This window comes from Lissotriton helveticus, chromosome 8 (genome assembly GCF_964261635.1).
Source record: "Lissotriton helveticus chromosome 8, aLisHel1.1, whole genome shotgun sequence".
Lineage (NCBI taxonomy): Eukaryota > Metazoa > Chordata > Amphibia > Caudata > Salamandridae > Lissotriton > Lissotriton helveticus.
The window spans coordinates 192523368-192538008 of NC_136069.1; the positions used below are offsets into that span (position 1 = coordinate 192523368).

The 14641-nt window shown below is 43.7% G+C and overlaps 1 protein-coding gene across 4 annotated transcripts in view; it reads right to left on the reverse strand.

The window, feature by feature from the left end:
* Positions 1-14641, reverse strand: part of DOP1B (DOP1 leucine zipper like protein B) — a 735954-nt gene that overhangs the window by 224845 nt on the left and 496468 nt on the right. For all 4 annotated transcript variants that reach the window (XM_078656883.1, XM_078656881.1, XM_078656882.1 and 1 more), the window contains exon 29: positions 4814-4923. In XM_078656883.1, coding sequence (XP_078513009.1) covers positions 4814-4923 — 110 coding nt within the window. The remainder of the gene's footprint in view (positions 1-4813; positions 4924-14641) is intronic.

Here is a 14641-nt window from a genome sequence, read left to right on the forward strand (position 1 = left end):
AAGAGAGTTGGAGTGGGGCGTCTGAGACTCCAACTTCTAGTTGGGCTTAACCTGCATGTCGACTGTAGTGAAATGGGAATATCTTCTTAACAACGAAAGAGTGTGCCTTATCAGAACAAAGAAATAAGGAGTTTTATCTTACATGGGGTGTAATCACTTATTACACCATGGGTCTCGGGAGGGGGGGGTGTTTGGCAGCGAAGGCGTTAGTTTCCCACACATCGGCATGAGATTGTGTGATTCTTTGAGCTTTCACTTGTTCAATGATAGTCCATTTAAGGTCATTGGTCGTATGGTCTTGCTGTAAGAAATGTTTGCTTAGTTTAGTGGTTCCTGGCTTTGCAACTAAATGCGTTTCTTTCTTACTCCCCTTCCCCCCCCCCCCCCGAGACCCATAAGTGTAAGATAAAACTCTGTATTTCTACGATCTATGCGTGCCCAGCAGCACTGATTTATAGCCGTGATTTACATAGTCTTGAATTTTCACTGAGTACTGACTACCGCTAAACGCCGCTATTGGCATATTGAGTGCAAAAACTCTGATAGTCTCTCTCAGATTACTGATTACCGCTAAAACGCGGCAATGAGCACTCTGTGTGTAATTACTCTTTGGCATTTCTTCCTACAATATGCATTGATCTTTCCCCTCTTGAAAAAATGCACAACTGACATCCTGGTCAGAGTTACCGTTTCAGTGCACCTTGAAGAGGACAAGTGTATACTCTGTCATGACAAACTCACGAATATCATGTCTAAACATAATTTTTGTTTGTTTTTTCTTTCTATGTTTGTTTGGCAATGTCTATCTTATTTATTTGTAAGTGTAAACTCGGTTCCTCTCAACACGGGGAGTGCCTGACTAATTAAGTTGTTATGATATTTTTCACACTCATAACTTCAAGTTAGGGTGGGCCTTAGCATGCCCATACCGCCGGGGTTCACCTTTCTTCGGTCCTGATGAATGCCTGATTAATTTTCACACATAGGCAGAAACATGTTGACCACTCACCAGTGGCTATAGCTGAACAATTTATTCAGTTATATATCCCACATTTCGTTTTTATCTATGCCAGATTGGCCAACTAATACATTTTCCTTTTTTGTCACAATCTAGACATTTTTAATCAACTATCACTTATCACAAATCACACAAAAACTAGCTTTGCAGTAATTCTGGCATTGCAGCACACAAGTGTGGTATTCGGCCTCTCCTGGTGGGGCCCAATGATGAAGCATGTCACCAACTAGGTTGGTGAGTGAGGGCTTTTTAAAGAACCTCTGAGAGTTAAGTGCTGAAGTTGTACTTGGCCCAGTAGCTCGGTACCCATAGCAGGTCAGTCACTGGGAAATCAGGAGTAATAGGCCTCAACCACCAAGGTTTGGTCCAGTAGCTCCTACTTGCCCTCTGGTCCTCTGAATGCGGTTTTGACGAATACTAATGAATGATACAAGTAAGCAATTGTGATTTCTTAAATGTGCATAACATATTGATAGTCTTTTCCCCCATGCCAGACAGGAAGAACAGAATCTCGGTGCAGGGAGCATTTTCAGCTTTCTTTGTGATTTCCCAAGTGAAAAAAGGGGATAACCTTAAATAGTCTTCCTTGACCTTTTCAAAAAGAACTTTCAAGATTTATACTAGCCAACTTTCTCTCCATTGAAGTACCTACTGATCACATTGGCCCTGTGATCTGACCAGGTCAAGGCGGGGCGTTGAACTCTGAAAGCCAAGAAAGGGGCTTCCAAAAATCCAACTGGAAAAACGAATCCTATCATGTTTTGCAATTTTACCACATGCTTTAATCTTAACAGGGACATGGTTTTAGCAGGCTTTTAAATGACACACACACAAGAGGAGGTATAAATGTATATTGAAATTCCACAGAAGTACAGGGGACAGTGGCTTCTAAAATTAGTGGTGCAGGAAAATCCACCAGACCTTTAGCGAGGGACAATATTGCACTGGCAGTCCAAGCATCATAGCGAGTTTAATAGACGTCTCTGGATTAATTTGCCCGCTAAGAGAGAGATTCTCCTGAGCTGATGTATTGGACACAGATACTCCAGTGCGTTTGTCAAAAATGTACTAACGGTTCTGAAAATGTTTTGAGGTTTGAAAAGTGGATTCAAGATAGTCATTTGGTCTTAGCCATATTTCCCTGATAAAAAAACAGATTTTCTTTTTACTGGAAATTGTAAATAAGAATTTTATAAAGCACGCGTACATTGGTGCTAGCGGAACCCTAAAAAGCACAGCTACCCCAGGATACAGGATTAATTAGAGGAGGCAGCAAAGAGCCATGTCTTTAGTGATGTTTTAAAGAGAGAGTGACGAGTTTGGGATCTTAAAGATAGGGGCAGGGAGTTGCAAAGTTTACTAGCTAAGTAGGAGAATCTTCTGCCCCCAGGTGATCCTTTTGGTTTGTGGGATGATCACCAGTTTGACTGTGGTAGATCTTACGTCTCTCCGAGGGAAGTGCCAAGTTAATAAATTTTGACGGTATACATGGGCCGAGCCATGCAAGGCCATTATGGGCCAGGCAGAGCACCTTGAATTTCACTCTGTCCACCACCGGCAGCAAGTGAAGATCTTAAATCGTTTTGGAGACACTGAATTTAGGGAGCTTAAAAAGTAACCTTACTGCCGAGTTCTGCAGCGATTGTAATTTCAACTGAAGCCCTTTATTTATCCCTAAATAAAGGTTGTTAACAATAATCTATTCTTGAGAGGACCGGTGCTACTACCACAGTTTTTTGTAATTTCCTGAGAATAAATCTGAACATCTTTAGTATCTCGATTTAGAAAAAGCAAAAGGATGTGATGCAATTTATCTGGTTTGAGAAATTTAATTGCTCATCAAAGAGGACTCCTAAGTTATCTTGCCTTCTGAGCAGGGGAAGGTGGTAGACCGGGATCAGCCAGCCACCATGTATTGTCCCAGGATGTGGAGCATCATTTCAACAGCCTTAAGGTCTTTCTTGAATTGGGTCAGTGACGCAGACTTGCTGAGGTGGAGGGGCAGAGAATTCCAGGTCTTGGCAGCAAGGTAGGAGAAAGAACTTCTGCCGGTTCTGGTATTGTGGATCCTGGGAATGGAGGTTAGGGTGCGTTGAGCGGCTCGGGTGTTGTCTGGCGGGTATGTGGAATGAGAGGAGGTGGTTCAGGTACGCTGGTGCTATGTTGTGGAGAGCTTTGTAGGCATGTGTGAGGAGCAGGAAGGTGATTCTCTTGTTGCGTGTTGCCAGTGGAGTTGTCGGAGGTGTTGTATGATGTGGCTCCGATCGGGTATGTCAAGGACCAGTCTGGCAGTAGCGTTTTGAAAGTTCTGTAGTTTCCTGAAGCTGTTTCTGGGTTACACCGGAGTAGAGTGCATTGCCGTAGTTGAGTCTACTGGTGATGAGTGCGTGGGTGACAGTATTTCTGGATTCTTCTGAAGGTCTTCCAAAGTGTGTAGAAGCAGGCGGAGGAGACTGCTTTGATTTGGCGGTTCAATGTGAGAGACGAGTCCAGTATGATGCCAAGGTTGCATGCATGGTCCGTAGGGGTTGGAGGGGGTACCAGAGCAGCTGGCCACTGGGAGTCGTCCCAGGCTGAACGGATGGGGGCCAGGATGAGACCGTCAGTCATGTCCGAGTTGAACTTGAGGCAGCTGTATTTCATTCAGGTAGCGACTGCCTTCATTCCGCTGTGGAAGTTAGTTCTGGTGGTTGTGGGTTCGTTGGTGAGGGAGAGGATCAGCTGGGTGTCGTCGGGACAGGGTCTAACAGTAAGAATATTATTGAGTGGGGTATCACTCAGGGAAAATGCTTCTTAACCCAAGGAAGGTGGCAAGGATACCCTGTATCCCTCTTAAGGCCCTTAGTAAAGTGCATATGTATTGGGGTAGGAATTGCTGATTTCAGCAATATTTGTCATCCCTGCTTCTGGGCATTTGAGTTCAAGTCCCAGGCATAAGAGATAAACTACTTGACTATCAATTGATGGGTTGTTGAGAGTGTGGGTAGACAGGCAGATATAGGTTGTCTGGGTTGAACGTGCTTCTCCCTTCAGATGAATAGGTCACTGGGGTCTGCGCTGAGCTTCCACTCCCTTCTTCAGCCCCAGAGACCAGGTGGTTTTATGAGATTTTTTCCGCACCTCCTAAAACTGGGCATCATATTCCTGTACCATGAAATTCCAACTGTGGGAACACGGACGCCTGCTTAGTATTGGCTTGAGTCATTATACTTACTTTGATAGCTAGGATAGTTTCTCCATATTTGATACAATAGAGTTAAACAAGTAGCTGACATTATTTCCCTTTCTACAGACACACATTTGTTTTATACAAGATTTTACTGCAGCAAGAATAGGGTATGCCTTTACTAATGGAAAGAAAGTGACTGTACAATACTAAGCGATATGTTTAGAAATTGCATGATCAAAAGTTTAAAGAGATATAAAGCTGATTTTCATACTAGGTAGACTGGGAGATACAACTACTTTTAAATATTATTGCAACAGTAGGTTTTTACGCGAGCAAAGAGAAAAAAAACTCCTTTCAAGCAATAAATGATGACGTGTGCAGAGACAAAAGGCCTGAATACTAGTTTGTATAAACTACTGACTAAAATCCATATGTCCCAGAGGTACTTTTATATAGAGAACAAATGACAATTATCAATAATAATAATATTAACAATAGGAATAACGCTGGATGTGCGTTATGGAACATGAATAGATGGACCTTTACGGGGACTTAAAGAAGACATCAGATTATGCAGAAACAAAGAAAAACCAGGTATACAAAAACTGAACTAAGAAGATCATTACCTGTGATTTCTCAAGTATGGAAACACGTAGTATAACAGACGTGAGATTAATGGCACAGCCTTTTCTTTCTCGTCACTTCTGTACACCATGTCTAGTAATAAAGCGAGCACCTTCAAAATAAGAGACAATAAGAGTTCACCATAGTACAAAAGTAACATCATCAGAAGCTAGTGAATGTGTCTCCAAGATATCCTGGTGAACGAGAAATGTATCGGACAGTATACACAACATTTACACATTGTAAAGACTGTGTCTTGGTAAAGTCTTGTATTAAACAGCAATTCTGGGCTACAAATATGTGTCACTAACCACAAAGGAGGGGAGAGGGTCAACCGTATATACAACTCTACCACCCCGAACCCCGTAAGCCTTGTTATACACACAAGAAGGGGTGGAGAGATTAAATACACAAATAACACCACAAAACAGAAAAAAATACAACAGTTTTGAAAAACTGCCCTCACTCACACACCGAAGTGTGACATGTTTCATCATCGGGTCTGCTTACAAAACAACCTATACTCCAAAGAACGAGAGAAGTACACTTATCAAACTTCTCTTCTCATAATGAACAACTGTTAAATCGGCCCCTTCCACGGACATCTTTTCTTGAAGTTAACAGGTCATGAAATGCAATGTGATGTAAAAACAAGCCCGTAGATGTGAGCCTGAGCATACTGATAAATAGTGTAGGCCAAACCCCCACCAAGCCTCCTTACTATTCCGGAGGGAAGACCTCACAGCACTGCCTGCTTCCTGGGTCACCGTGCAGTCAATGGCGGCTCCGGGAGTTCAGCCTTATAACGCCAAACTCCAACGTTCCCGGTCGTTCTGCCGGCCCCACGTGACGTCGCGTATGACGTAATCACGTCCTGCGCGTTGCGTATAGGTATGCTGGGAAACGTAGTCCCCCTCGGACAAGTATGTTCAAAGCCGAGGGAACACAACGGCCGACATACGCTCACCACTAGCATAATTATAACCATTCCTCCGTCATCGTTCTGTTCACCCCTCTAGTATAATCAAGAGATAATCAAGATAAAACGAGGGGTTGACGTATTGAAGTGTGAGTCAATTCCAAACCCCAACAGTTAGAGGTTCCAAAAGACAGGAAAAGGAATTTTTCACTTACATGAAGGAGATGAACTCAACCCAAAAATCAAAAAAGGGGCCAACCCCTCATTTTTATCTTGATTATACTAGAGGGGTGGAAAGAACGATGACGTAGGAATGGTTATAATTATGCTAGTGGTGAGCGTATGCGAGGCGACCCGGAAGCAGGCAGTGCTGTGAAGTCTTCCCTCCGGAAGGAGGGTTTGGCCTACACTATTTATCAGTATGCTCAGGCTCACATCTACGGGCTTGTTTTAACATCACATTGCATTTCATGACCTGTTAACTTCAAGAAACGATGTCCATGGAAGGGGCCGATTTAACAGTTGTTCATTATGAGAAGAGAAGTTTGATAAGTGTACTTCTCTCGTTCTTTGGAGTATAGGTTGTGTTATTGGGACACCTCCCTGCTGGGCGCCATGTCGAGCTTATAACTATAATAAACTCGGTGAGTACATGAATGGGGCGTGAGTATGTCTCCCAGAGACGCTTATGGGATACATATATTTTTTGCCAGTTGAGACAGGTTGGAAGAGGGTATGGACTCATGGAAATGTAGCGCCCGTTTTTATGCAGCATTACACATATATTCTCTCTTTTCTTTTACTCTACGCCCTGGGTGACAAATGTATTTACCTCGAGGGCTTTTGTAGTAGGATAACTCATGCTACTGTGGACCACTGAAGGGGCACTTGTTGTTATATTTGATGGGGTTGCCTGAGATAGTATGTAGTTCTCTGGCACCCAAATACAACACACATAATTATTATTATTTGTCGTTTCAGTATTTGTTTCCCGTGCTGTTGGGAATTCCCTCCACACGTGAGGATTTAGTCGAAATCTTGTGGGATCAGTTTATTTTGGCACTTTGACCGAACTGCGGTTAGGCAATTATCAGGACTGGGAACGACATACGTCCTGAAGAAGACCGGGGTGACCTTTTGAGGCGCAGTAAGTCGGTCGAAACAGGTTGGCACAAGCAGTACCAGGAGGGGTGTTTTGAGAACTTAAATCTTCTCTTCTTAACACTACCCATCCTATTTTCTTTTAATCCTGGTTGTAGAACCCACTAATAAAGGTTCACATGGTATCTTCAAACCAGTTTTAAAGCACTTCCCTATTAACTGCACTTTGTCGCATCACTAGTTCTAGTCACAGGGTGACACTCACTGATCAATCACTATACATATGTTGTGTTTGTTTTTGTATTGTGTCTCTTGGTCTTTTATGTTTACCCCCTCCCTTATGCTCCGTCCTGAGTGTGGCTACACCAGGGCGTTTTGTAAGCAGACCCGATGATGAAGCATGTCACCCACTTCGGTGTGTGAGTGAGGGCAGTTTTTCAAAACTGTTGTATTTTTTTCTGTTTTGTGGTGTTATATGTGTATTTAGTCTCCCTACAAATATGTGTACCATTCAGTGAGCATTTAATAAAGCTGCTTTGTGCAAAGCAACCTGAGATCCAATAATGCCATTGCTTCCCTTAGAAGAGCAAACCAACTTGACGAAAAATGAGAGTGCCTTCTACTGCTGTCTTCCCTTTCAGTGCTATGATTGCTGTGCCATGTTCCTGATGCCTTCCGCCCACCTCTGCGATATTGATTCTCCGTCACATCACAATGCCATAGGAAAAGAGTGCAACCTACCGGAAAGACAGTCAGGTAGAAGCGAATGCTAGTAACAGAAAAAGGGGGGGAAAACAGTGGCCCTTACAACATAATTGTTTAATTATATTGGTAAAAGTAATAGGTTTTACAAGCAGTCATGAAGAGAAACTAAAGCAATACTCCAGTACTAAGGGGTCTGCCACAATACCTACCAACTATTTTTCTATGCTAAAGCATATCATATGTGACCCATAAAACAAAGTTCACAGCAGGCAAATGTACGCGCCGCATGAGGAGACGGGCCTATGTGGTACAATGTAATATGAGAAAAATCGTCCGCTGAAAATCTGGTGACTAAATAAGAAAATACCAGTTTTAAATACTGAGATAGGTTATATTGCCCACTACTCCTCCTGCGCCCGTTAATAATCCATTAAAATTGGCTTGCCAGAAAATAAAATAACCTTAAAAAATTACATTACTATAGACATCAAATATAGCTCAGGCATGCCCGAAAGCTACAGAACACTTATTGAAATAAGTTGTTAAAATGTACTGCTTTGATATATCAACAAGTGAAATAGTTATCAAGTGTTTCACAAAATCAAAGCAACTTTTATAGACACAATTGAAAATAAATATAGGTTTTCTTGTCAGGTCAACCTCCAAAGTGCCACAGTATGTAAAGTGCCATGACCAGGCCAGTTTTAAAAAGATCCCATTATACAAATAACGTGCCACAGTCAAATGTAATAAGTTTTGCATAGCCCTGACTGTCAGTGATGCGCAGTGGCAAATACACCATAATCAGATCAGTTTCCACATTTCCACAGAAGGTAAAGCATCAGAATGTTTCACCTTTTCCACTGACCAATGGTCCAGACTGCTGAGTAGCAGCAGTAACGTCTTGGATGGTGTATGCAACTGCTAAAGCAGAATGGGGGACAGGGGAGGTAGAGTTCAGACTGCTAAGAGCATCCACCCACCACTGCACTAGCACTGTAGGGATGTAGAATTCCTATTTCTTGACACCCATAACATATTGTTTGGGGTCAAGGACAACACATTTTCATGTTTATTTTATCTGTTGGACAATGAGGGCCAACCACCTGCAGCATACACCCTTTTGCTGTCCGTTTACAGTATGGTTGTGGGAACGAGGATTGTCCACTGGCAAAATCTGCATTGACAGTTATGAGACAACTAAAATTATAATTATGGTTCATTAACCCAAAGCCTTTACTATTCGGGTTAGAGCTCTAAGAAAATACATTAAACTGTAAGATAAGCTAGTAGTCAAAGCATAATAATTTGTGAATCACACATTTACAGATCTAGGTGTAGAAACCACAACCCTAGCAAAAGTTTGTGAATTCCATTTTAACAAGACCAAATACAGAATGGTATATTTAATAATGTTAATCTTTGCCGAGCAAGCATAAACGTTCTTTTTTTTCTCTTGGTGGTAAATTAAGTAAAGTAAATTTCTGATTTTTCGATGGAAGGACTGGGTTGGAAAAGAGTTGGTGAATACCATTCAACGTGTATGTTTGTGGGCATGCACAAACTCACAGAGCATTCAGCCCTGAAACTACAACTTCCAGTCTACCTACAGCGCCTGTAAGCAGATTTGTTCCGATGAAAATCTTCATGCGAGTAAAACCTTCTATGAGTGCAAATCTACTTTTGCACTGCAGGCTAGAAATGCTTGTATAAACAGCTTTGAGAATCAGGCCCATAACATTTTGATTCCGAGTTCATTTAGTTGCAATATATAAATCAGTCATTCATATTGGTATGGAAAACAAGGGATCTTAGGCACAGTTAAATTAAAAGATTTGTCCTAGAATGACATAAGGTGAGAATCTAGAGACAACAGCAGCCACAGGTTAAAATGGAAGGGACAACTAAAAGAAAGAGACACAGCAAAAGTGACAATGTTAGAGTGGCAGGGCAAAGAAGGGACCCATGCAGCCCTAATGAAACCTACAGGACAAATACCCAAGTGATGACTGCAACAATGGATTGCCTTTGAGAAGATATTATACTACAGCGGGTGGTTGATTCCTCAAACTGGTATGTTAAGAAGACAGTCAGATAAGTCCAAGACGACGTACAGAAGGCAAAGTGGTAATGGGGGTTTTGAATCACTGGTGAGAAACAATCAAGTGATAGTTAAATTGTTGGTGATGTACTCACCGAAGTTGGGTCGACAGGCACTTTGCATGTTGGAGATGCAGTTAGTTACAAACCTGCAAAAGCAGGACAGAAGGGAGAGGGGAGTTGGGCAAGGGGGCAGAAGGAGTTCGGATATCTGATTAACACAGTTATCCCAGTTCCCAGAGTGAAGTTGGAATAGCACAAAAAACAAGCGAATAACAGATTTTACCACAAACAGGGCATTGCTGGAAAGTAAGTGGGCAATACATCACGTAAACATCAATGTTACCATTTCACTAAAGGTACTAACATGGAATGTTATTATTCTGGGCAGTAAAATAAAGAGAGAGAGATTGTTATGTGACACTGCCCAGATGCAGTTATGCTCCAACAGACTCATTTAACGGGCAGCAGTTGTAGAGTACTGGAGAAATATGGATGCAAGGCGTTGGTCCTTTCGGGATTTATAACTGACTTTAAAGGGGTGGACCTCTTGGCCAGAAAGGTGATACTATACGTACCACACCAAATATGGCCAGACAAAATCAGCTAATTTGTAGAGCAGAGAGGAGGTTGAAATGGGTTGACACTGAATCTATGCTCAGTATACACGCCACCTACGATGCACTCCGTTATATTACAACACACAGTTTCTTTGTTATTACAGCTGCAATCAGGTCTACTGATATTAGGAAGTGATCTTATCATTGAGGTTAGTGAGGAGATGGACAGGGCAAGACTGAGAAAGGAACAAAGTGAAGCAGGACTTCTGCCAAACTTTCTGGAGGAAATGGATCTAACAGATGTGTGGCAGACCCCCAACCCATTAGAGACAATATACTTTCAACTAAGGAGACCACTACTTCTCGCAAATTGACTATTATCAACACACTTAGCAAATTTGGGCTGTTTTACAGACAGCTGGTGAGGGGAATTTCCGACTATTTTTCCCTCTGAGTTCAGGAGACAAAAGTACGCCGTCAGGGAGGGGTGGTCACTAAACCAGTGGTATTTGAAAAACAAAAAAATTAGGATCAAACTGAGGGGTAGCTCGGAGCAACACTTTAAAGAAAACAAAGGCTTGGCTGATTCCGGATCATGCTATGGGAAGCATATAAGACTGGAGTCAAGGGCCAAGCCATCCCATTAATTGCAGGGGAAAAGAAAAACGAAAAAAAAGAGGGTCAGAGCTATTAATCCCTAGCTGGATAGGAATATTGCCCTGTGGCTGAGGATTGTGCATGAAACAGCTTCTTGGCCTCCTAGTGACTGAGGTAAGTAATACATTAGGCAAGCTGATAGTGTGATTGGGACAGAGACAGAGGAATAAGAACTGGGTACTTGAAGTGAAGTTTGCCTCTGGGCAGAGCATTAGAGCAAACTGAGAGGCGGCTGACCCCTTTGGAAAACACTACTGATCAGTCTGTTCCTCCACTCATACACATTAAAGGGAGAAGCGCATGACTTTCTTGAAGATGCCGGGTCCCCAGGCCCTCACCAAAAGGTAGACGCTATAAACTAAGATTCAGCCTAAGGACATTGCAAAAGCAATTAGGGATATGCAATAATGTGAAGCAGCGGGCCCCAATGGCCCACAATTAGAGTTTTCGAAAAGTATGGTGAGCAAGTTGACAGTACAAGTTGCATATGTTTGCTGAGGCGATAGAAAGGGACTCCCTCCTGTATGATAAAAGATGGCCACATTTAAGGTTATGTTGAAAGAGGCCAAGTCGCCTGATGAATGTGCTTTAACACCTTCGCTGCTGCGGCTATTCCGCCGCAGCGCTAAGGGGCGGGGGGGCCGCGCGGCGCTCACACGCTGGTGACGGACCCGCTCCGTCACCAGTCTTGGGTTAGCTGTGCTGATGACGGAGCGGTTCCGTCATGGCCCCGCCCGCTCAATAGAACGCGCCGCGCAGGCGCGAAATCAGCGCCGCGCAGGCGCGTCGGGCGGGCCATGACGGAACCGCTCCGTCATCAGCACAGCGCCACTGCGGCTGATGACGGAGCGGTTCCGTCATCAGCGTCGAAGAGGTTATACAGGCCCATATCGTTGCTGAATGCTGAGGCAAATATACTTGCCACGGTGCTGGCAACTAAGACTAAACCAAGTTATTAGTACAATGGTTCACCCGGACCAGTCTGGTTTTATGCCAAACAGGGGAACAAGCTCAACTTACAAAGACTATGTGCAGTATGGAGTATACGGAGGATGCGCACAGGCAGATCACTACGTTATTAGATGCCACAATGACGTTTGACACCCTGGAGTATATATTCGTAGACTTAGAGAGGATGGGTTCGAGATGACAATTCGGACAAAGGGTGGATCTTTATTCAAGCTACAGCTGGCCATGATGAGAGTTAATGGAGTTATGTCAAGTCTATTCCAATTAGACAGGTGGGCCAGGCAGGGATGACTTTCACTCATGATTTTCACTTTGGTACTGGAACACTTTGCAGCATAGGACAGATCAGACCCTTAAATAAGAGGTCTTAGAAGGGAGGACACATGGGATAATAGAATCTCACTGTATGTGGATGATGTGTTGCTATACATGGCACAACCCAAGTTAAGTATCTCCAGAATTCTAAAGGTCTTTGAAACATTTGGTTATAATATAAACTGGGGTAAATCCCATTTATACCCATTGATGGGGAGATACTGAAATTACCAAGAAGCTGCCAGTAACAAATCTTTTGCAAGGCTTCTGATACCGTAGGATCTACGTAACTAGGGGCATAGGTATCTTTCTTGAATGAAGCCTATAAAATTTGCTGGGTACGTTTAAAAAGTGACGTAAAACACTGGAGGGCCCTGCTGCTCTCGCAGATGGGCAGTGTGGCCATGTTTGGAATGATCTCATTAAACAAATGTTTGTATGCTCTTCAGACCACCAGGTTAAAAATACCAGAAGACTTTTTCAAGGAATTGGCGGCTGAAATCAGGTTGCTGTTGTAGAATGAGAGGATGCCCTGCATAGCCTTTAATAAATTGACACGAGGGGTTTATAATGGTGGTATACCACTTCCAGCAACGTAGTTGACAATCATTGATGACTGGGTGGTTGCACCACAGGATGAACCTTCGATTAGGATTGCTACGCATGCAATGGGGAGTAGAGGCTATCCAGCGTGACTGAATAGAAACAGATCTTCCACAACATTATCAATAGTACTGTCAGTGTGGAAGGAAGATGCACATTTGTTGGATGGAGAGGAGCATTCACTAGAGAGACACCCTTGTGGGATAGTGACACAGTCACAGAAGTGGGGAAACGGAAGAGATTGTGGTGGGACCACATAGGAATTAGTAAACACTGAGATATATAAGACTGGCTGATGAAATGATTTTCCCAGATATCGCCGTCACATCAAAAGGGGCACAGAAATTGCCAAATCCTTTCAGTTGCAAGATAGATTACTGAATGATTCTCTAGATTAAAAAGGTGATTTTCTTATGCACTGCTTTGCCTTTTTCTCTTCCAGTGAACCTCACAAAGAGCTGATCGTCCAACTGGTGGTCTTTGGTACCATCTATCTAGAAGCTCAGCACTCACTTGGGCTCTAAGTGATGAAGTGTCTCTTCCTCCTTGGGGGGGGGGAAGGGGGCGGGGAGGTGGAGCAGAGAACACCTGCAGGATGATGGTTTGATCGACATGGATGGGGATCAACCTTCAGCAGGAAGGATGCCTGTGCCTGCAGAACCAGTTTGTCTGTGAAGAAGGAAGTGTATGGTGGATTGAGAAGCTCACTCATACGCCGTGCCAAGGTGATGGCAATTAGGAACACAGTCTTGACAGTAAGGAATCGTAAAAGACAGCTGTAAAGTGGCTTGAGAGGAGTGCACATCATATAAGTCAGGAACAGATTAAGGCCCATTGGGGCATGACAAAAGGAGAAGGGGGAAACATATGTTGTTGCCCTTTCAAAAATTGCATCACAACCGACATCTTAAAAAACTAGGGCTGATGTGACAACATTAAGAAGGCCGAAAGGGCCAAAAGATAATCCTTAACTGTGCCCACAGCAATGCCTTGCTGGGCAAGAGACAGAAAAAATAACAGAATCTGGCATGTGCTGCACCAAGCCACAAATGTATCCCAACAATAGACTTACATTGTTTTTGTTGAGGGACATCTGGCTGCCGACATGACATCGACCACCTCAAGTGGAAGGTCGAAGGTGTTCAGCTGTCGCTGCTCAATCTCCAAGCATGAAGGTGGTCAGTGTGAAGGCCTGGGTGCAGAACCTCTGCCCTGCTGCAGACAGCAGGCCCTCCCGCAGAGGCAGCCGGATTAGAGGACATATGTGCAAATCCAGGAGTTCGGGATACCTCACTCTCTGCACCCAATACAGAGCCACTAGGGTGACTTGGGCCCAGTCTGTCCTGATGTTCTTTAGTGCACGGGGCAGATGTGGTGTTGGCGGAAAGGTATTCAGGGGACAGAGTTCCACTTAAGGCAGAACGCGTCTCTGAGCAAGAGACGACTTGGACACTCCGATGAGCAAAACTGCTGACATTGAGAGTTCTTAGCGGTGGTGAACAGATCAAGCCAAGGTTCTTCCCATTCGGGGATAGACCTTAAGCCACCTCTGGGAGTATCTGCTGTTCATGATCCGTAAGGCATGGCGGCTGTGCTCGTCCACCATGGCATTCAACGATACTGCAAGGTAGTTCACCACTAGGAAAATTCCACAATGGTCCAGCCATTTCAAGAGGTGCAAAGCCTCAAGGTATAGGGTCCAACCTGTTTGTTGCAGTACCACATGGCAGGGTGTTGTCTATGAGCACCTACATCAACATTCCCTTGATGGACAGCCTAAAGGCTTTCAAAGCCAAACCGATGGCCCTCAGCTCCAGAAGGTTGATGTGGAGCCTGACTCTGCTGAGGAGCAGAGGCCTCTGATCTCCACCTCCCACAGATGGCCACTCCAACCCAGAAGT